We start from the raw sequence: 21151 nt of genomic DNA on the forward strand, positions 1-21151 counted from the left end.
TGCCAATAACATCACATCATTTGGTTTTGTGTCCACTTAAGATCATTCCATTGGTTTCAAACACAGCCAGTGTGGCAGCTGCTTTAGGTTTAGTTTGTATCAAATCTGAGCAGAACATGGAGAGACAGGGGACATATTGGGGATCGACCTGGTGTAGCTTCACCTTTAATCCCTTGTGGCCCAGCTTATGCTTTTTGCTGCTATCTGAACTTAATATCATCATATTCACACACTGCCCGGGTGCAGTCATGTGATCAAACCGTTACCAAAGGAGTCTGCCTTTAAACCCAGGTCATTTGTTCCAGTGGTGAGACCAGCTCTGGAGCTGAAAACTGCAGGTTCACAACGCTGTTAATTCTTTAGCCAACGTCTGTGATGATTTTAGAGGAATTTTGTCTGCAGTTTACTCCAAAGGCAGTAAATTGCTACTGTAAACCGTAAAGCATGGCATACCTCTGCAGTAGTTAAACTTTAAGTATAATGATAACATAGAGGCCTATTCATGCCATGTTAACAGAGGGTGGTGACTAACTGTTAAGTATTTATCTAACTAGTTTGCCCTGTCAGGGTGGGGTGCCATCTTTATGTGTCAGCCCTTGTCTTTGGAGAAAGGCCTTCTTCTCCCCAGTGTACACTAAAGGCTGGAAAAACCTGATTACCCATACTTTGACAAACTACAACACTTGACGTACATTACATGCAGTCTACAAGTGCTCACCCTGAGCAAAAACATGACAATGACAAACAACCCCACTGTTGACAAATTACACATATGTGACAGATTGGCTGTGAGAGACAAACTTGCCACAAGTTCACTTCTTAGTCAACAGTGGGTTTTTCCACTTCTGTCACCTTAAGGTATCGCTACTAGCCCACACCCTGAGAAAAAGGAGAGAAGCAAATGAACTTAGCCTGCGGTATGTGAAGAGTGGGCAGAGCAGAGCACATTAACATGTTTTTGTTTGCACCGTCTGTTGACCTGTGGGAAACAGAGGTAGTTCAACTTTTTAGTTTGTCTCACAGCACTTTAGTTCGACTAAAAGTCTCACTGTCGTGTTTGCAAGACGAGGCCCACCATTTATGATTGTACCTTCCAAGCTGCCCGCCGCCCGCCACCCCACCCTTTCCTGCCCGTGCAGGACCTGGCACCCGCGCCCCCCTCTGTGGTGAAAACTGACTGAGCCACAGTCACAGCAGCGTCAGTGCCCCTGCCTGAAGGCAGAGCTCAGCACTATTTTTGGAAGAAAATGTTTCCATGAGCTATGAGGGAGCGGAACCATTTGGTAGCTATTTAGACCCATTTTGTATGGGTGGGTGGATAGATGGATGGCTGTGTGTGTGTGTGTGTGTGTGTGGGAGAGCGAGGGAGACGTGGTAATGTAATGTGCTCAGTGCGTTTCTTATAGCCGGTTCCATTTTGGTTTTGGTTGGTAAAATCTAAATTTTAGTTAGTCAAAATTAGTTACAAATCTCTAATCAAATATTTTGAGTGTGCACCGCTCAGGTGGTCATTCAGCTTGAAGGCAACCGTGTGGTCTGTCTAACAGAGCCTGAGATTTATTCTTTGGGTTGTCAGTTGTAAAGTTACAGCGGCCGTTTTGTGATCATTTGTTACATCCTTTAGACACTGTGCAGGTGGAGCCACGTATATGGCCACATATCAATATGTTGTTTGTCCCACACTGTGCAGTGTCAAATACAAAAAAGTATGTAAAATACCCAAGTGATTGGAGTGGAAAGAGGAGATTAAATAACTGAATAATATAAATTAACGATAAAAATAATGCATGAAAACAGAGAAAATGCTGTTATATATTCCTAAAAGAACCGTAACACAACAAATTCTTTCCGTTGTAAAACAAAACTTAATAAGTTTTCATGTTTTGATATTCATGAAGCAAAAACTTCATTTTGTTGGATATTAATCTTCACAAATACCTTCTCTAATTTATGCTTTCAAGCCCTGACCCATGTGTTCATAAACAGTGAGTAAACCATCCTGAGGCAGTATTTTCTGCCGTATACGGCCATAGTGTTACCAGGTCTTAGTCAGTGTCTCTCCCACACAAACACACAGTCTAATCCTGTGTGAGTAAGTGCATTGTAAGAGTCTGGTCCCGGTGCTGTGGTCAGTGGGTCTCCTCCTGCAGGGTCAGTTATGTGAGCGCTTTACATTCCTCTGGATTTGTAATGTCTGCCCCACTGCCCCCCAGACGCACACTGCTAACAGTAACACCTGCACGCACTTTTCCTCTCTACCTGCTTATTAATCGACCTTTAATCGAGCTCTAGTAGCCACCTGCTGCTCATTCATCTACCTCTCAGGTGTGTGCTGACCTGCCGTTTGACATTTGTTAACTATGACTCCAGTCTGCCCGCGTACAGTTTGGCTATCTGGGTCACCCACTCTGGAAATGTTTGACCAGCAGCGGGACAGGACTGGAGGAAGGGGGTCAGTGTCCCGTTAAGTCCCGTGACAGCAGGGAATTTGGCCCAATCAGGAAACGAAAGCTCCGGGGCACGGAGTTCAGCAAGTCCACTGGAATGAAAACATGCAAACGTGATATCTGCATCAGCATGTGTCCGGGTGAGACACAAGACACTTTTTGTAGTGCCACTGGACCGCTTCACTCCGATCCATGTCCGTCAGAAAGTGACGTCACAGGGAGTGTGGGTTTTCCCTGAATGAGGAAATAGGGCCAGGTGATGTCTTTGTATCTCCATGTCCGATTCTCTCCCTGTGTAAACCACAAGCATTCTCTGGAAAACATTCATTATGACTGATCGAAAAGAGTCGCTCACAGTGGCGTTATAACATCCTGCTCCTCAGTGATGAGTCTAAAATGTTATTTTGCAAGACATTCGTGACGGCAGTGATCGGCATGTTTCCTTTTGTCTTTCTCTCTCCAGAATATACTACTGGTATGACGAGAGGGGGAAGAAGACGAAGTGCACTGCTCCACAATATGTCGACTTCGTAATGAGTCTTTGTCAGAAACTGGTCACAGATGAGGAAATCTTTCCTACAAAATACGGTGAGTGTCTCTCTGCTTCCAGACCCACGGAGCGCCTGACGGTCACAGCCCAGTAGAAATAAATGATGATGTTCTGCTGCCCCCTGCTGCTTGACATGTTAAAATACAGGCTCAGACGGGTGGTGGTCCAACAGTTAACATTTGAAAGAAATACTAGGAATATTTTTTCACAAAACTGTTTACTTGTGACTGTTTATTTAAGGTTTTTAAAGGGTCTTTGGCAGGAACACTTGGTCTTTCATGGGAGACTTAATATAAAGAACTTAAAACCGCACCTTTAAACATTAATCTCCCTCATGGTGATTCCAGTTCCTAATCCAGTCTCTCCTGTCTGGTTTTGTTTCTTTTTTCTCCCTGCAGGCAAAGAGTTCCCAAACTCCTTTGAGTCCTTGGTAAAGAAGATCTGCCGATACCTGTTCCACGTGCTGGCTCACCTCTACTGGGCGCACTTTAAAGAGACGGTGGCTCTGGACCTGCAGGGCCACTTGAACACTCTGTATGCACATTTCATCGTTTTCGTAAGGGAATTCAACCTGGTCGACCCCAAGGAGACCTGTATCATGGACGACCTGTCCGAAATCCTCTGCACCCCCGCCCCGCCGCCCCCGCCCGCCCCGGCCCCCTCCACCCCAACCTCAGCGCCCTCCCCCTCTTCACAAAACCATGTGACGGAGAGATGAGCGGGGGGCGGCGGTGAGACAGCAGCCCCAGGGGAGACAAAGATGGAGGCGAGAACGAAAGACAGCCTGGCCCCCTTCCTCGGTGCCAGCAGGACTCAGAGACCTTCCACTACCCTTATATTTCGCTACGACACCAACCAACCAGCCGGAAGGAAGGGGGGGAGGGTATTTGGGGGAGGGGTGAGGGTGGGGGGGGTTGGGGTGGCGGGAGGGGTTTGTCACGCCAGCAGGAATTGGCGTGAGCGTTCCTCCCAGGTGCAAATCCCTCTCATCTTCTCTGCAATTTAAACTAGGAACAAAAAAGTATGTGTATGTTTTATTTTTGGTTTTATTTCACTTTTATTTTCTGTTGAAGTTTTATTCAGTTTTATTTTTGTCGTGGGGGGTTGGGAGGAGGGGCGCAGCGTGCCCGTCGTCCCCTCGCCTCCCTCCTTCCTCTACCTAACATACAGTTCAGGAGGGGGGGGGCTCTGCTTTGCTTCAACCTACTATTGTACAGTGTTGTTGATGTGTGGAGAAGAGGCGTCTCTGCTCACCCGCCGGCTCGTCCTTCCCTCCTCCTGCGGCGGCGGGTGGGGGGTGCGGCCCGTGGGCGCACGGCCACTATGCTGGCCAGTAGGGAGCCACGTTACTGCCTGACGGGGCGACGCTAGCCAATCACTGTTTGGGTTGTTTATGTGGAGAATGATTAAAGCGCTTCCTACTCAGGACCTGAGAGAATACATCACTGCTGCCAGAGAGAAGTTTCTCTCTTCCCCCCCCCCCACTCTCTGTCCCTGGATCACCAGACCGCTCAGTCCCTCGTATGACATGCTGCTCGTGTTGAACTACAGTATAGTCACATAACCGCCCGCTGTACCCCTAACAAACATGTCCCCGAGCCTACCTGTAGAGGGCAGCAAACACACAGAGAAGGCCACAGAAACACGGAGACAGAGAAGAAAGTATAAAGATTGTATGTTAGATATTTAATCTGATCAGAGAGTCGATAACTTTGGCACAGACCGGTGCCCGGCGAGGCTGAATCAGAGCTGTTTTCTGGTGCAGCAGCATTCCCTCAGATCACCAACACCACCACCTACACCCACTCCAGCAGCACAGAAGGACAAAGACATGAGGTAATGTCTGCAGGCTCAGAGAGGGAGAGATGGAGGCAGGACGAAGGCTGGGGGGGGGCGTAGACGGTGTGGAGCTGCTCTGCTGTGTGACACTCACCAGCACTCCCAGTGCAAAACTAAAAATCTCCACTTCTGTTTTTTTTTTTTTTACCTGTCCCTTTTAAAATTTGCTTTTTAAAAAGAGTATCAGAGGAAAATTAGTTGAGAAATAATAACAGTAATGGTATCATTACACATGTATAGAAAATGCACAGTCTGCTTGGACTTTACTGTACAAAGAATCGCAAGCGGGTTCTGTCAGACATAGCCTCTGTATGGAGGAGGATTGGGTTTATAATTCTCCTTTTTTATTTATTTTAATTCTTTTTTTTTGCAGGGTTCTTCAGTTCTGGCTCTCGTTTTTATGTATTTTAATTATTAACTAAGTTAAAAGCAATTTAATATTTTAAGCTCTGCGGATTATAATCTAATAAAAGAGAGAAATGCCACCTGCCTCAGTGTCCTTTGTATGAAACTTTGTGTGAACTTCTGCAAGAGACTTGTGTGCAGCCTCATAGAAATGGTGCTGTTCTTACTGAGGAGCTGACCAGTTCAAACCACAGCTGACTTGTCAGGAGCAGCTCAGCCTGTAAAAACAGCTGTGTAACATCCTCCATGACTTCAGAGGAGCTTTGTGAGGTCTGATTAATTACCTCAGTTTGAGCTTGGCAGCTACAGATTGATGAGAGAAAACCTGCATTGCAAACTGTTGGCGTAAACGGTAAGAGATGTGGGAGTTAACGGGAAGGGTCACATAGTGAGATGTTATAGGCTGCATTATGGGAAATGTAGGCTGGTAATGTTTGGAGATTAGATTGAGTATAGATTCTACCTGCAAAATTTGAAGTTTACTAAAAATGTCTGTGTTGTGTACTAGATTTTCCAAACAATACTGATGTCTGCTTCAAGCTGGGTTCCACTCGTGAGTCCCCTAAACTTTATGGAAGTGCCATACCAAATTGATGCACTGTCCCTTTAAAGCACACCACTCGGCCTCTCCATCCACAACACAGTTTACATGTAGCATTCTCATTTATTGCTCTTAGATACATGCAGTCACTCTTAAATTAAAGAAAATAATAGATGAAACACATCCGAACTGTCATTTCACCAGGTTTCATACCTAAACACGTGATATATTAGTTTGATGACTCATTATTCTCAGTGCATTCTGTCTCTGTGCATGTTCACACTGACCCTGAGTAAAAAGCTTCTCCATGTGTGCATAGAGAGATGCGCTGTGGATTATTGATTACAGATCGTCTAGAACAAATATTTAGTATAAAATAAGTACAGTTTTGTCACAACAGTTACTTGTCATGTAAAACTCTGGCAGCCTTCAGAGTTCATCAGGTCATGAACTCTCCATCCTGGACCTGCGGACCCCCGCGGTGCCCCGCCGCCTTCTCACAGACGCCCGCAGGGTGACGCCCTCGTTCAGTTTAAACTGAGCGATGCCTCCCGCCGCATCCAGCCGCTTGGCGCTGCAGTACGGTGTCGGGACCTTCACGGTGTTACCGAACTTGGAGTAGTCCACCGCGTACATGCCGTCCTCCTCGGAGACGGTGGGCACGAAGCGCTGCCCCCACAGGATCTCCTCCGCCACGTACGACGTCCTGGCCTGCGTGGTGATGCCCGTGGTCTCCACCACCCCCTCCAGCACCACGATCACCTCGATGTCTTCGTGCTGCAGGTCGTTCGCGGACAGCTCATACAGGGGGCTGTCCTTGTCGATCACGTGGCAGATGATGAGGGGGGACACCAGGAAGACGCCGTTGGTCCCCACCGGGTTGTCCATGTGGATGTCGATCTGGTCCAGAGGCACCACCTCGCCCTCCTCGGTGGTGCTTCTCCTGACCACCTGCATCCGCACGGTGGCGCTGATGATCATGCTTTTCCTCAGGTCCCCGATGCGGATCATGAAGCACAGCTTGTTGTTTCGGATGGAGATGACGGCGTGCTTGCTGAAAATGAGCGTCTCTGCGCGCCGGTTGGCCTGCGCGGTTTTCATGAAGATGCAGCCGAGCATGATGGCGTTGATCACCAGACCCACGATGTTCTGCACGATCAGGATGATGATGGCGGAGACGCACTCCTCCGTGATCATCCGGCCCCCGAAGCCGATGGTCACCTGGACCTCTATGGAGAAGAGGAAAGCGGAGGAGAAGGAGTGAATGTCCGTTACGCACGGGACAAAGTCGTCCTCTCTCTGGTCCAAGTCGCCGTGCGCAAAGGCGATGAGCCACCAGATCATCCCGAACAGCAGCCAGCTGCACAGGAAGGACATGGTGAAGATGATGAGCGTGTGGAGCCATTTCAGATCCACGAGAGTGGTGAAGACGTCCTGCAGGAATCGGCCCTGCTCTCGGATGTTGGTGTGCGCCACATTGCAGGTGCCGTTCTTAGCGACGAACCGAGCTTTCCCCGGTTTCGCCTTGAATTTGGGCTGCTGCAGGACATCCTCCGCCAAACGCGTCAGCAAGTAATCCTCAGGAAGGAGTCCTTTCCTGGACAACATAGCGCTCCCATATTATGGACCCGCAGTCCTCTGGCTCTGATGGCACCGGCTCGTCTCTGCACGGCTGAAAGATGAAGTATTTTCCTCTTTTCCGGTGCCTTTTTGCTACTAGTCGGTCAGCTGTGAGGCGCAGGACGGAAACTCTCGTTGTCACCCGTTTTCTGGAGGTATGCGCGCTCCTCACGTTGCCTCCAGATCAGGCGCTTTACAACCGCCAAGTCCCATGAGAAGAGTCTTCCTGCAGCTCTGCAGCTGCCGCCGTCACTCACGACACCCACCGACCGACCGGCCATAGTCCCATCGTGAGTCGACCCATCGGCGGTGCGCACTCAGAAATTCAGTGAGATGTAAAATGTTGATGCCGGAGCGTAAAGGGCCTCTGAGCTGAGTTTTTTTCTCCCACCTTTGGATGAGAGAACAGGCTTTGGTGGCGCACTTGGCTCCGTGCTGACTCCACCACTTCACTGTGGCTTGGTAACATGAGATGGGGACGTTGTGAGGTGCTGAGGCAGTCCCTCCCTACACCACCTCTGTGGTGCCCTCACTCTGATTTCCAATGAGAATGCAGGAGTGGGTCTATAACGCATAAAAAACTGTTTAGTTTAAAGGCCACAGGCGGCTCATACTGAATATGTAGTGGGTTAAATATAGGGCACTCTACAGTAAATCACCCTCAGGCTACAAACATCTCTTTACATGAAAAACAAAAAAGTGTTCACCAAATTCAGTCTTTACATTTATATCCAGTCCTGGATTTTTACAGTCTGACGTTCCTGCTCTCTGTTCGGGCTCCCTCTGCTCCACCCATGGCCCTGATTTTATTTTACAGGCCTCTCTGCTCCTCTGGCATCCATATAACTTTCTAATGTCAGTCCTGGCTGCAGCAGGCGCAGCCTCTGATCCCACCGTGACCCCCTCCAGTATAAAAAGATGATCACTGTGCTGTGTCATGTATTCCTCAGCTCTGCCTCGGGTCCTTTTAAACCTGCTGTCCACTGATGATTAGCTTGTTTATTGCACAGGGCATAAAGTCACTCACACAAGCACTAAAAAAAACAAAAAATCATTTTAGTTTTAACCCCAATCCTTTTCCCAAACAACCCCAACAGAAAAGCACTGTTGTGAATGATAATTTATGTTTTATTAACAAAGAATTCACTTTTTTATGTACAAATATAATACATGATTAAAAAATAAAAGGAATATATTCCATGGGACAATTGCACTTTGAATGTCTTCCTTTAATGCTTCCTCTCTCTCTCTCTCTCTCTGCTTGTGCTATTTGTCTGCTCGCACGAAGGAGGTGAAGACGCTGTCCTCCTTGTCCAGCAGGGTCTGGGGCCTGTCGTACTCCAGGATGATGCCCCGCTTCATCACAATCACCAGGTCGGCATTCAGGATGGTGTGGACGCGATGCTGTGCGGCGGAGGGGAAGAAAACCGAACATTAGACTGAGCAGCACATGGAGGCATCAGAAAAAGCTGCGTGGGTTCTAGTTCAGGAAGAGGTTCCTCCTGAGGTTACAGCTACAGCACTTATAAGTCATCACAGGTCTTTTCGATTACTTTCTCATGAGGTAACGTGAAGGATCTACGGGGAAAATGTTGTCCTGGAGGTTTCATTTTCAGCACAATCCTGCAGACGTAGTTCTTTGTCCACTCTGCATTTCTTTGCATCAGTTTACAAGAATTGCATCAGTAGTTCAGGACGAAGGTCAGCGCTCTCAGGGGGAAATGGGAGTAAATGCCTGCATTACTGTAAATGCCTGGTGTGCTGGCACAGTGTGTGTGTGTGTGGGGGGGGTACTCACTGCTATGGTAACCACTGTTCGGTCAGCAAAAGCAGTCATCACCACTTTCTGCAGGATGCTCTCCTGTGAGGACAGAGGCAGAGACAAGATGACTTTCACACTGACTGAGATTCAAGGGTAGAAAACAAAAAGTACAAGCGGGAGACAAATGAAACAAAGAGCCCTTTAAACTCCTTCATGCTGGTGAAATAAACACTTAATGTTCGACCCTCTTGAAGCTCATCTCTCAGACTGTCGCCGCTTTTGTTCCTCATCTCGATGTCCTCGATTAAAAGCTCGGCTGTGTTTCCTCGAGGGCAGTGCAGCTGTGTTATTGGAAGCTAGAAACGTCGCTCTTTGTGACCGATCATCCAGGAGAGGGTCTTAAGTAACACGCAGCCATTTGCCTACGCTGCCTCGCCTCGGGCTCACACTGAGTATTTTCCCTCCCTTTCATTCTTTCTCTCTCTCGGCTTCATGCACGCCTCCTCCACTCTGGCTCTCTTTACTTACTCCTCTTATGTCAGACAGCATCAGCTAAAGATAAAACCCTCATGATTTAGACCTGCTTAGAACCTGCTGTCACTCCCGTTTATCTCCAACCCCATCTCAAATCTTTGACTCCTCAGTTGTACCTTTAGATTTTAAAGGGTTATCAAGTATTTTTTCTTCCTCATCGTACATCAACTCACCGTTGCCATGTCTATGGACGCCGTGGCTTCATCCATGATGAGGATGCTGCTCTTCCTGACGAAGGCTCTGGCCAGGCAGAACAGCTGTCTCTGACCCTGACTGAAGTTTTCCCCTCCCTCCGTCACCGTTGCATCTGAAGGAAAATAAATGTACACAATGTTTTCATATTTATGTGCATTTGCTTCACATGTAACTCATAACAGCACACTGGCACCACACTAACCAGTGCTGTAGCTAAATGAGAGGCCAAAGTTCATCTTCTGTTAACTCTTGGCTGACACATCAGGATCTTATTGATTTTCCATTTATACTTGACTGCTCTCCAGTGGTCTATCAGTCATTGCAAGTGAGTCTTTTTTTAGTGGTGGTGAGTGAATTCAACGTTTAAAGATGGTTTATCTTGAGTCATTTGAACATCTGGATTCATAAGAAAACATATGCAGCAGCCACCAGGATCACATGTGTGCCAAACAGTGATTTCGCCATTTTATTTTTTGAATTGGACAGTTAAATATGTAGAGATAAGACAGGAAAGAGGGAGATCAAGTATAACCAAGTGGCCGCCAGAATATTCAAAGTATAATCAAACATGTAAGATGTGTTTTTTTTGTATATTTTCATTGTATAATTCTTGCTGTTAAGAGTTTGATAAGTTTAATTAAATAAGTATTCTGTATGATGAAGTAAAACATATCTGACTCACCGAGGTTAACTGCTGTCTGCTTTAAAGGCAACATAAAACTCTACATTGACTCTGTACTGCTGCATTAACTAAATTAAAGGGAGAGATTAATTAGCATTAGCGACCGGGGTAACAGATCAATATCTTTTTGAACATTTGGCTCCAGTGAAAATGAACTAAAGCAGAGAGAGTAGATGAGTTTCAATGAGCTACACACACACACACACACACACACATACACATTTGTCAGTGTCACACAAGACAAGTGAAAGCAGGTTTCTGAGGCAGACAACCGTCAGGACAGATGAGCAGCGGCTGTCTGTTATTCCACCAGAGCAGTGAATAGTTTCTCTGTTTTATTTTAAGTCTAGAGGACGACGGAGACGTAAAGAGCCCAGTGAACATGATGATGATGATGAACAGCAAACCGAGCGGAGCTAAAGTAAGAGGCGTGCGGGGAGGAGGCCCCCATGCATCAGCATACCAAGCATTCACTGCGTATGTGGGTTAAGTCTGTTGAAGAGGCACGCGCCTCTCGGCTAATATCTGATCTGACGGTGAAACTTCTGCAGTCCGTAACTGTCAGGTCTCCTGTGTCACGGCCATGACCTGACATGAGCTAAGACCTGACGTGAGAATGATGTACCTGTAAAATGGAGCAGCGACACACAAACGTAATGCAGCTCCGACAAGGGGTTAAAACATGTCTGCCCACATACTGTGACACAGCGGCCTGATCTTTGTATCAAGACGCAAGAGACACGTGATGATCACAGTGAACCAGAGGTCAAGTTATTGTGATGATTGTACAGATCAGTGCCACACAGTTATATTATACGCAACAGCATTTGTTAATATTGGTTAAATCACTTAAATCACAAATTTCCTTCACGGGGATTTGAGCTGATGAAGGCAGTGTATTAAAAAAAAAAGAGATGATCACCAAAGTTATTACGATTCATCGTGTGGGGACCATGAATGTCTGCACAGAAATTCAAATCTTATAGTTTCTGAGATATTTCAGTCTGGACTAAAGCGGTGGACAAGAAACCGACCCACAGACCAACAGCGCCGTCCCTAAAGCCATGAAAAGAGTAACAAGCATGCAATAGATGTCATGTACACACACACACACTTTAATATAAAGAGAGTTTTCTCACCCAGGCCTCCTGGAAGGGATTTAACAACAGACTTAAGTTGAGCAATATCAAGAGCTTCCCAGAGCATCTCGTCTGTAGCCTTCACCTCTGGGTCGAGGTTGAACCTAGACACACACACACACACATAATATTAATATATCTTAATTAGCAACACAATTGATACCTAAGGTAAACCCTCAACACACTATTTCCCTCCATCCAACGCTAAGATGTTAAGTCTAAGAAGTGAAGATCAGATTGTGGCAGTGATGACGTTCAGAGCCGAGACACCAAACATGTAAATGAACTTTACACTAAAGTTTCCTTTTAGGTGATTAGACTGACTGAAATATCCAAAGCTGCAGCATCACACGGCCTCTCTCAGTGTCTCCTTGTGTGTTCCTCTCCAACAGGGCAAAGCTGTTATGGACACTGCAGCTGAAGGCTAAAAATAAACCTCTGCAGTGGAGTTTTCAGAGGAATGTCCTCTTATCTACAAACACTCGGCTCTACTCGTGCTTCGAATAAGTGTCTTTGAAGTGTGTCACAGTTTGCCAACTGATCCTGTTACTGGAAATCGTCCATGTTGCCTCCCTTCTACTGAAAACTAGATGTCTGTGACAGGTCGTCATGCTGGTAAAAGTGACGCTGACGTACCGGATGGTGCCACTGAACAGGATGGGGTCTTGGAGGATGATGGACAGACGGGACCTGAGGGTCTGCAGAGGGAGCTTGGCGATGTCGATGTCATCAATCACAATCCTCCCTGTGAGAGAAACACAAACACCACACCTCACTACAAAGTGTTTAAGGCATTTAATGCATCAATAAACAAAGCTTTTTCCTGCCAGTGTTGCAGTATTGACTGGAATGAGTCAAATCAAAGCACTGATGTTTTACTGTACCCTCAAACATGTCCACCATGCGGAAGAAGGCCAAGGAGAAGGAGGATTTCCCGCTGCCTGTCCTGCCACAGATCCCCACCTGAAAAACAATCAAATCCGACTCATCCAACGTTCCAATCATTAATTTATATAGATAATTTATATCTTGTGGCATTTGTGTTTCGTTCCCAGCGTCAACACACAGGCCTCCTCAGTTTGGTTACCTTTTCTCCGGGGCTGATGTGTGCGTTGACGTTTTTGAGCACAGGCTTCAGCGTGGCGTCGTATCGGACGCTCAGATTCTGGATCTTGATCTCGCCCTCGCGGGGCCAGCCATCAGGGACCTGAGACACAGCTGAGACGGACACGGACACATCAGTGGATTTTAGCCTTAACTTTTTTTTTCCCTTCGATAAAACAGTCTATAAGTGTTTTCTCAAAATTTGTGATTATTGGAGCCAGATTAAGATTTTGTTTAAATGAATGAATGCATTTTAATGCTAATAAATCCACTGAGCTCTTTGCAGAATCCCTTCTGGTTGAAAGCAAACACGCATGTAGGATAGATTATTGGGGGATGTAAAGGCATTAACAGATGTAAAAAAAACAGCTGAAGGGGGATAAAGATACGCTGCCCGTGAGCGCTATGATACCCCACTTGAGCTGACAATGATGAATATGGAGCGAATGTAGTCGAACTTTATCCTGAGTGAAGAAGAAATCCTTCACCCTCAGACAACAAGGCACCTGTTGAATTAGTGAAAGGAAGGTTTAATTTGAGATGTAACTGTGACCGTGCTGCTGAACTCACTGAGCAGCCCCTCGTAATTCTCTGGTTCAGTTTTGAGCAGGCTGTTAATTCTCTTGACTGAGCCAAGCTGCACCTCCATGTCTGCCAGGTTACGCACCATCCAGTTCATGTAGTTGGACACCTGATACATGGAGGGAGGAGGAGGAGGAGGAGGAGGAGGAGGAGGAAAGAGACCAGTTGGGTAAATGTTATTGCAGGCAAACAGTGCGATATGAGTCTTTACATATGTAAATTAATGAATGATTGAATAATGGTGATAATGAATTATAAAGAAGCATTTATCTAATTCTATCAAATATTTAAAAACATAAATGATTCAGGACTCTGTTGGCGCTTTTCAGGGTGTTTTAGCCCAACTGTGATTTACTTACCATCACTATAAAATACACTTTTCATCACCTAAAACGAACAGCTTTGATTTCAGCTTTGTGAAAACACATTTTTCAGATAGTCCAGTGGGGTTTTAGATGGTTTATGTGACATAACGTATTCTCTCGAACCATTTCCTCATCGTTTAATCGGTTTCTCTGAACATTTTAAAATAACGTTTGGGGACACGTGGTTTTCACTGGACGGAGGCGATTTAGCGAGAAAGAAACAAGTGTTACAATCATCTTGAATAATGGATGAAGATGATCTGAAAGAGAGAGTCTCCGTAGTAATAGACTATGCAGCAGTTTATATTCATTTCAACCATTTTTTAAAAGGAGCAGATCCGTTTAAACAGATCTTCAGTTGTATTTTCTGCTGCGAGGAAATTAAAAGGAGGGAGAAAATGATTCAAAGATTTTCATCTAGATTTCACAATCAATCAATATAATCAGATAGATTCATCTTTGTTATTAAAATCCTAAATGAGGAGACATGAATATATAGTATAACATAATAATGTATAGGGAATATGGTGTACAGCACACGGAAATAAATATAAACACTCAGACAACTATACTAGAATTTGCTCAATTTGCAGCTAAAGCATGTAAAACCACATCTAATGTCCCTATAGAGTGCAGGTAAACAAGCAACAAAACACACACACACACACACACACACAGTCTCACCATGAGTGCGTACGTCAGTCCCAGCCCCACCAGGCCGGTGGACAGCTGGTTGTAGAGACAGTTAGTGATGGAGGCTACAGCTGCCACCAGCACCACACAGGCTCCGATATACTCCTGCAGAGAAAGACAACGTCAACGTTACAGCAAGAAGAAAATACATCACAGAATCAATCGAAAAGGTAAAAGAAACAAAGGGACATTCGTTATACTAGATCAGTTTGTTGTCAGCACATTTGACAAAAAGTGGCTGCGTGTTTTCTTTTGCTGTTCACATCAGATTTTCTTCTCTGCTGCTGTGAAACATCAGAAGTCAGATGAGCTGCAGGCTACATGCGATCATTGCATAAAACAACACGTGAACATACAGCGGGATGTAATTTTAAAAAGATGATGAAAAATTCTGTTTTTCAGCATCCCAACAGAGGGAGCAGTTACCCAGCAGCGTCAACAAAAATGTGAGCCAAGTGCTGCCTAACAAACAGCAAACAGGTCGGATCTGAATCCCAAATAAGTCGGCGGTGGACGGATCATTACCATGCGGACCTCCAGCCATCGGTTGGCTGCTGTGAGGAAGAGGGAGGCGATGTTGTTGGCGTCGGTGAACTGCAGCAGCCTCTGTCGGAACCTGGGCTCATACCTGCCAGCAGGAAAAGACACATCTCACCTTTATTTGAGTCCACCTGACTCACTTTTTACTACCATTTTGCCAGCTTATTAAACTTAAAGACTTAGAGGTGTTTTGAATAACATATTTACTAGTATTATTAGTAGTAGTGGTAGTTGTTGTTGTTGCATAATAATAGTATGAAAGTATTTGTATTATTATTCCAGTGAGTAATAATAATACAAATACTATTTAACTGACAAAAAGAAAAATACAGTATTACTACAGCTGAATAACATTTCATCACCCAACAAAAGCAAACTACTGTAAACCCAGGAGATTAAACATATGAGCTCTGAGTCTAGAAAACCTTTAGGGGAAAAGGATTTATGGGTTCTGAGAGAAAGATAAAAAGAATATCAATAAATACAATTGAAGTTGCACTCCAGAGTTTATGCAATTTGAAAAGAAAATACCTTATGAAAAGATATTTGAAATAAGGTAAGCATTTCAATACCTGACTTTATAGTCTGACATATTAGACACATTAAACTTCAGACAGGTTGAAAGACATAAACAAATATTTTTTATTTTATTTCATATAAATTCTTACCTTTTAAAATTTCATAAAATTACATCTACGATAAATTCAGAATTCCTGTATGTGCAAGTATTTCAAGTTTAATTGCAGAGCATTTGATGAGTCTTGCTGCGCTGAAAAGTCCTTTCGGCCTGTTAATTATAATAATTACCTGAGGGCCCTTATAGTGGTGAGACCTTCCACTGTCTCAGAGAAGTGGGAGAGTAAAGGGAGCTGGGTGCTGTCCTCCAGCTGCTGCAGGTCCCTGACCAGAAGACAGAGGACACAGCAGAGAGGGAAATATCAGCTGAGGCAACGTTCAAATAATATCAAAGGTTGTAAGGTTGACGGGGTGAGGACAGCAGCCTTGTGATCAGACTCTAACAATGTACTTGAGCTTGTGTGCCACAAAGGCAAGGCAAGGCAACTTTATTTATAGAGCAGGATAGGGGGAATGGACAGGTACACAACAACTATAATCACCTTTACCAGCTCCTAATCGTATTCTGGGAACAACCAGAGAGCCACAGTCTGAAGACCTGAGGGGTCTGATGGGGTCGTAGTCAGAAATATACTGGGGAGCTGGACCATGTAGAGCTTTAAAAACCTCACTGGCTTTTAAGATGTGCGATAAAAAGTATGAAGCTCTTTCCTGTTGCTGTTTTTCGGGGCCAGCAATGACAATTTCAGTTTTATTCATTATTTAGCTGTAAAAAGTCATCCAATATCCAATAATCTGCATTGTGTCAATTGGGTTAAGGTAATTGGGAGAAAAAGATAAATACAGCTGTGTGTCGTTCACATATGAATGATAGGATCAGTCATAATTCTCCATTATGTTACTTAGTAGGATCATGTAAGGATTAAAAAGTAGTGGGCCAAGAATTGACACTTGTGGAACTCAAAAGAGAATTAGAGGAAAGAAGTCACAGTGTCCTCAGTGGACCTTCACCACTCCTGTGGTGTCCGTCCCTCTGTCCCGTCTGACTCACCTGGAGGCCACCCGGAAGTATTTCTGGATGAAGTAGCAGGTGACGGCCAGCGGCAGGAGGGCGATGAGGAAGACGGGGGTCACGTAGGAGATGACGCCCAAGGCGGACACACATAGCAGGGTGGAGCGGGAGAGGCACTCCAGGGTGGTGGGGATGTGCTGGTCGATGGTGTTTGTGTCTGTGGAAAACCTGTTGAGGATGCTGCCGAGCGGAGTCGTCTCAAACAGCCTGCAGGCGTGAAAACAATAAGTAAGATTCCTCTGAAAGTAAAGTTCTCATACATGTACAAAATACTCTCTTATTTCTAAGGCTTTTATAACCTTGTATTCCTCAATATCATTTTATCCTCATAATGTAATAATGTTGTATTTTTCCAGATTGTATAAGTCTACTAAATCCTTATAGTCTATAACTGTATTTTAGAGGTACACGTGATTCTGCTCAGACGTGTTGTGCAGTCAGCTGGTTCAATTTAAATTCTTTCATGTGAAATACATCTGTTTATTCAGGTGTGTGTGTGTGTGTGTGTGTGTGTGTGTGTGTGTGTGTGAGTGTGTGAATGTGTGTGTGTGTGAGTGTATATACAGTGCAAGCAGGTGTGTTTAGTGTATGTGAGCATCTTTATCTAAGCGATGTCTCCCAGGTTCTGTGTAAGGGCAGCAGATGGTGCACTCTGAGTAATGGGCCGCAAGAAACACTGCATTTAACCATGTCTCCTCATTTAAATGATCCGTTTCAGCACAAACAGACACACACACACACACACGCACACACACACTCTGCCTCTGTCGTACCTCATGGGGGCCAGTATGATCTTGTGGAGCAGGTTGTGGTGGAGCTCCTTGGCTACTTTGAGGCCGGTCCACTCCACAGCTACAGAGGTGGCCAGACACAGGATGATGCCCAGGCAGCAAAGCACGCTGAACACCGACAGATACCATGAGTGACTGAAGCCGCAGTCCTACAGAGACAGACACACACACACACACAGACAGACAGGGTTATTAAAGACATTACTGCAACTGTGTGTGTGTGTGTGTGTGTGTGTGTGTGTTTGAGAAAGACAGCAAGACTGGGGGCGTCCCTTCCACTCAGTTTGCTTGTACTGTAATTACAAGCATGATAAATCTCTGAGGCTGGTTAAACATTATCTATCTAATGCGACAAAAGCCAGTGAAGCTTCACAAGCTGATCTGAACAATGAAACAAAAAAACAAGCTCAGATGATGCTCTCTCTCTTGCTTCATTTTGTGCTTTGATTGATTCTTTTATTTAAGAATAATTAATAATTATACTCACAAACTCCTTTTTCACCAGATGAAATATGTTTTGTGATATTAGACATCCGAGTACAACCAGTCATCTAGATATAAAGTGTTCTAGGAAAAAAAAGCCACAAGAAATATATAAAATCTAGGATTGAAACCCAGTTTCACTCACAAAATGATTGTTTTTAGATACATAGAATATTTTTACTACACTGGACAGTGGCTCAGTAATGCCATGTTTATTTTTTTCTTTGTGTGTAGTGAAGTGAGAAAAACACAATTATTGGGCTTCATTAACAGCTTAGATTATGTAAGCAAGTCTCAAATGCATTTGCAAAAAATTAGATTAGTCCTTTATAACAAGCCACATCTGTCATATTAAAGAAAAAAGGCACTTCAGTTGCCCATAACGCAGACTAATCCCTACCAGAAACATCAAGAGTTACCACTTGTGTATTCCTCGTATTATTTCTTTATTTCCAGACTTATTGAGACAGACAGAAACTGCAGATCATCTCTGAACTGTAAGTGTCCTTACGGTGAAGAGAATATTTCGTTCTAAAACTCCTGCCTGTGCTGTCAGAGAGCGGCCCTGCAGTTATGTGAAGTGCCAGAGTTTGTGTTTGATAGTGGAACAGGACTTCTGAGTGTCCCCGCATGGATTAGTGTACAGCACAGCGTAGATTAGATAAACCTGCCAAACAGGCAGTGAAACTCAGCCAAAGAAGATGTCCTCAGCATTCAGGCGACAATCTATCTGCACTTGACCGTACATCAAGTGTGTGTGTGTGTGTGTGTGTGTGTGTGCGGCAGAAAGAAAGAAAGAAAGAAGTGGAGAAGAGATGACTGCACTGTTTGTATTCAACAAGAGCACTCTTTAGCCTGCTGTCCCAAAACCCCAGCTGTCTTTCGCCTCCGCACGACTATGTGAAATGTGACCTGGCATTTCACTTCACTGGACAGACACATACACACACAAACAAACACACACACACACACACACACTTTATATATGACTATTAATAATAGAGCTGCCTCACTGGACCTGAAACATGATAACCTGCCAACAGCAGACGTGGTCCAGATGTGTGAACAAATCAGCTTAACCTTCGTCTGTATTTATATTGTCTCTCTGAGCGAGTGTGTGTCTGTGTGTGTGTGTGTGTGTGTGTGTGAGCTTAAAGCTGAACGAAGGTTAAAAATAAGTTCGGTAAGTAAGGTCATATGAGTGTATCAGTTGTAGGTATTTTTTTCATGGATTTAAAGTTTCCGAGATCATTTATACATATATGATTTCATCAGTCATTTCCATCCATTTACATGAATTAGACTTCAGCATCTCCCGTTTCCCAGCAGCACTTTTCTCACGTCAGGCCTCACACATGCTCTAATTTATTGTAAACAGAGAAACTGCGTTCTGTTTCTCTAACGTGCAGATGAGTCCGAGCTGCAGCTGCTCCGGGGTGCGTCAGTGAACGATCCATCTGGAGCTGGCTGGATCCGTGTTTGTGTTTTAGGTCAACACCACTCACCGAGTTTCACAGTAGATTTAGAGATAAAACTCTTGTGTAATGTCACTGCAGCCTGTTCTCAAAGAAACACATGACATTTCTATTTTTTCATACATGAGGACAATTAATTGATCATCTCTTTATCGATAGAATGTCTGAAAATGGTGGCATATGGATCAACACTCCAAAACCTAAAGATATCCAGTTTACTATCACAAAACACCTTTTTGACTTGTGACCCTTCAAAATAAAAGTAAGTAAGAAACTAATTTTGACTTCTAAAAAGTATTGCATCCTGCTTGAACAGGATGCAATACTTTTTGAATATGAAAGGTTCAACGATCTGAAAACATCCAACATTTTGCAACAAAGGACAAAATTCTTTACTGCTCCAGTAAATATCTTGTGAACCCTCTTTAGACTCTATGACTCTTAAAACTGCTGTTCAACACAGGGGCAAAAAGCGTTTTGGAAAAAAAAGACAACAAATTATCTCAATCAAACCTCTGCCGTTCGGCCCTCACCTGAACGACGGTACAGTTTCGAGCTGTGGCGTCTATCTTGGCCTTGATGACATGTGACGTCCAGTGTGCCAGCCAGTAGTCAATGGCCACCATGAGGGAGTGTTTGAGGAGCTGTGACAGGAGGAGCAGGGTGAGCAGGAGGAGCCCGGCGGAGGACAGGTAGGTGCCACAGGAGCGCCAGGGGATGGTGGCGCGTTGACGCATTACCTGCGACAGGTTGTCATCATCGTCGCTCTCCACAGATTCCTCTGGGATCGAAACAGAAATGAGTTAAATGCTGAAAGGTCTTGGTTAAGTTTTCGTGTGCTCTGACGACTGCATTTTACCTTTGGAAAAGAACCCTTACAGATTTTCTTTTCTTACTTTACGTGGAGGATTTCTGATTTTAGCTGTGATCTCCTCTGCTGTGACTCACTGCTCACATGCTCATGTTCCTCTACCTATCCTCCTTCCAAGACATTTCATTATCTGTCTTTCTTTTCTATTTCTTTTTCTGAAGAACCATTACTTGCACACGGCAGGAGAGAAGAGAACAAATAACAGAGAAAGAGGGCCAAAGGAGAGGAGAAAACACAGAGAGCGTATGCTGCAGGCTACGTTATCTGTATTCATGTTCTTCAACACCAAGCAGATGCTCATTCCCATGAATGGCATGTTTTTCAGGGCCAATGGAGCAGCCATGACACACTGACTGGGGTTCAGGAGCTAATGTTAACAACCTCCCGCCTCCTCCCCACCCCTGATGTAAATATATCGCATCACATCATGCAGCAAGCTTTGCAGCATATGGCTGCATGAAGGAGTCAGTGGGGTTCAGACAAGCTGGAGGCAGAGAGGAAACAGGAGAGAGTAGAGGAGGAAAAGAAAGGGAGAGACTGACAGGCAGGGCTCAACAGACCACTGCTACCATCACCTACTGTACAATCATGCTGACATTAAGTAGGTTTTGAAGAGCAAGAGTGACAAATGCGTGGGGAAAATGTGAGAGAAAGCAAAGACTAAATGGATGATGAGATTCTAAGATGGTGGGAGAAGCTGCGATTAGCTTGCAGCGTCACGATGCCACAGACTTGTGTTGTTTTTTTTTTGTTTTGTTTTTCAGTCCATGCTTTCTGGCCACACCTGCTCGATCGAACATGGGGGCTGCTGGAGCCATTGCACAAGTCCACGCAGGGGTGCCACCAGCACACGGGAGACAACACAGAACACAGATAAAGAGTACA

At 44.9% G+C, this 21151-nt stretch overlaps 3 protein-coding genes across 6 annotated transcripts in view; 1 reads left to right on the forward strand and 2 right to left on the reverse strand.

Moving 5' to 3' along the window:
- The window catches only part of mob2a (MOB kinase activator 2a), a 59099-nt gene extending 53778 nt beyond the window's left edge, over window positions 1–5321 (forward strand). For all 4 annotated transcript variants that reach the window (XM_070830063.1, XM_070830062.1, XM_070830061.1 and 1 more), the window contains 2 exons: window positions 2911–3035; window positions 3396–5321. In XM_070830063.1, coding sequence (XP_070686164.1) covers window positions 2911–3035; window positions 3396–3715 — 445 coding nt within the window. In that variant the 3' untranslated portion in view covers window positions 3716–5321. The remainder of the gene's footprint in view (window positions 1–2910; window positions 3036–3395) is intronic.
- A 291-nt stretch (window positions 5322–5612) lies between these two features.
- On the reverse strand, window positions 5613–7897 carry kcnj11 (potassium inwardly rectifying channel subfamily J member 11). Its single transcript, XM_070830059.1, has one exon. The coding sequence runs from the start codon at window positions 7388–7390 to the stop codon at window positions 6227–6229; it is 1164 nt and encodes a 387-aa protein (XP_070686160.1). The 5' UTR covers window positions 7391–7897; the 3' UTR covers window positions 5613–6226.
- A 709-nt stretch (window positions 7898–8606) lies between these two features.
- The window catches only part of abcc8 (ATP-binding cassette, sub-family C (CFTR/MRP), member 8), a 48381-nt gene continuing 35836 nt past the window's right edge, over window positions 8607–21151 (reverse strand). The window contains exons 25-38 of the mRNA XM_070831253.1: window positions 19929–20176; window positions 17420–17586; window positions 16626–16853; window positions 15806–15898; window positions 14984–15086; window positions 14450–14563; window positions 13389–13509; window positions 12802–12932; window positions 12599–12677; window positions 12351–12459; window positions 11715–11818; window positions 9872–10005; window positions 9201–9263; window positions 8607–8806 (exon numbers count right to left, since the gene is read on the reverse strand). Coding sequence (XP_070687354.1) covers window positions 8669–8806; window positions 9201–9263; window positions 9872–10005; window positions 11715–11818; window positions 12351–12459; window positions 12599–12677; window positions 12802–12932; window positions 13389–13509; window positions 14450–14563; window positions 14984–15086; window positions 15806–15898; window positions 16626–16853; window positions 17420–17586; window positions 19929–20176 — 1832 coding nt within the window. The 3' untranslated portion in view covers window positions 8607–8668. The remainder of the gene's footprint in view (window positions 8807–9200; window positions 9264–9871; window positions 10006–11714; window positions 11819–12350; window positions 12460–12598; window positions 12678–12801; window positions 12933–13388; window positions 13510–14449; window positions 14564–14983; window positions 15087–15805; window positions 15899–16625; window positions 16854–17419; window positions 17587–19928; window positions 20177–21151) is intronic.

The sequence above is a fragment of the Pempheris klunzingeri genome, chromosome 5 (genome assembly GCF_042242105.1).
Source record: "Pempheris klunzingeri isolate RE-2024b chromosome 5, fPemKlu1.hap1, whole genome shotgun sequence".
Taxonomy (NCBI): Eukaryota; Metazoa; Chordata; class Actinopteri; order Acropomatiformes; family Pempheridae; genus Pempheris; species Pempheris klunzingeri.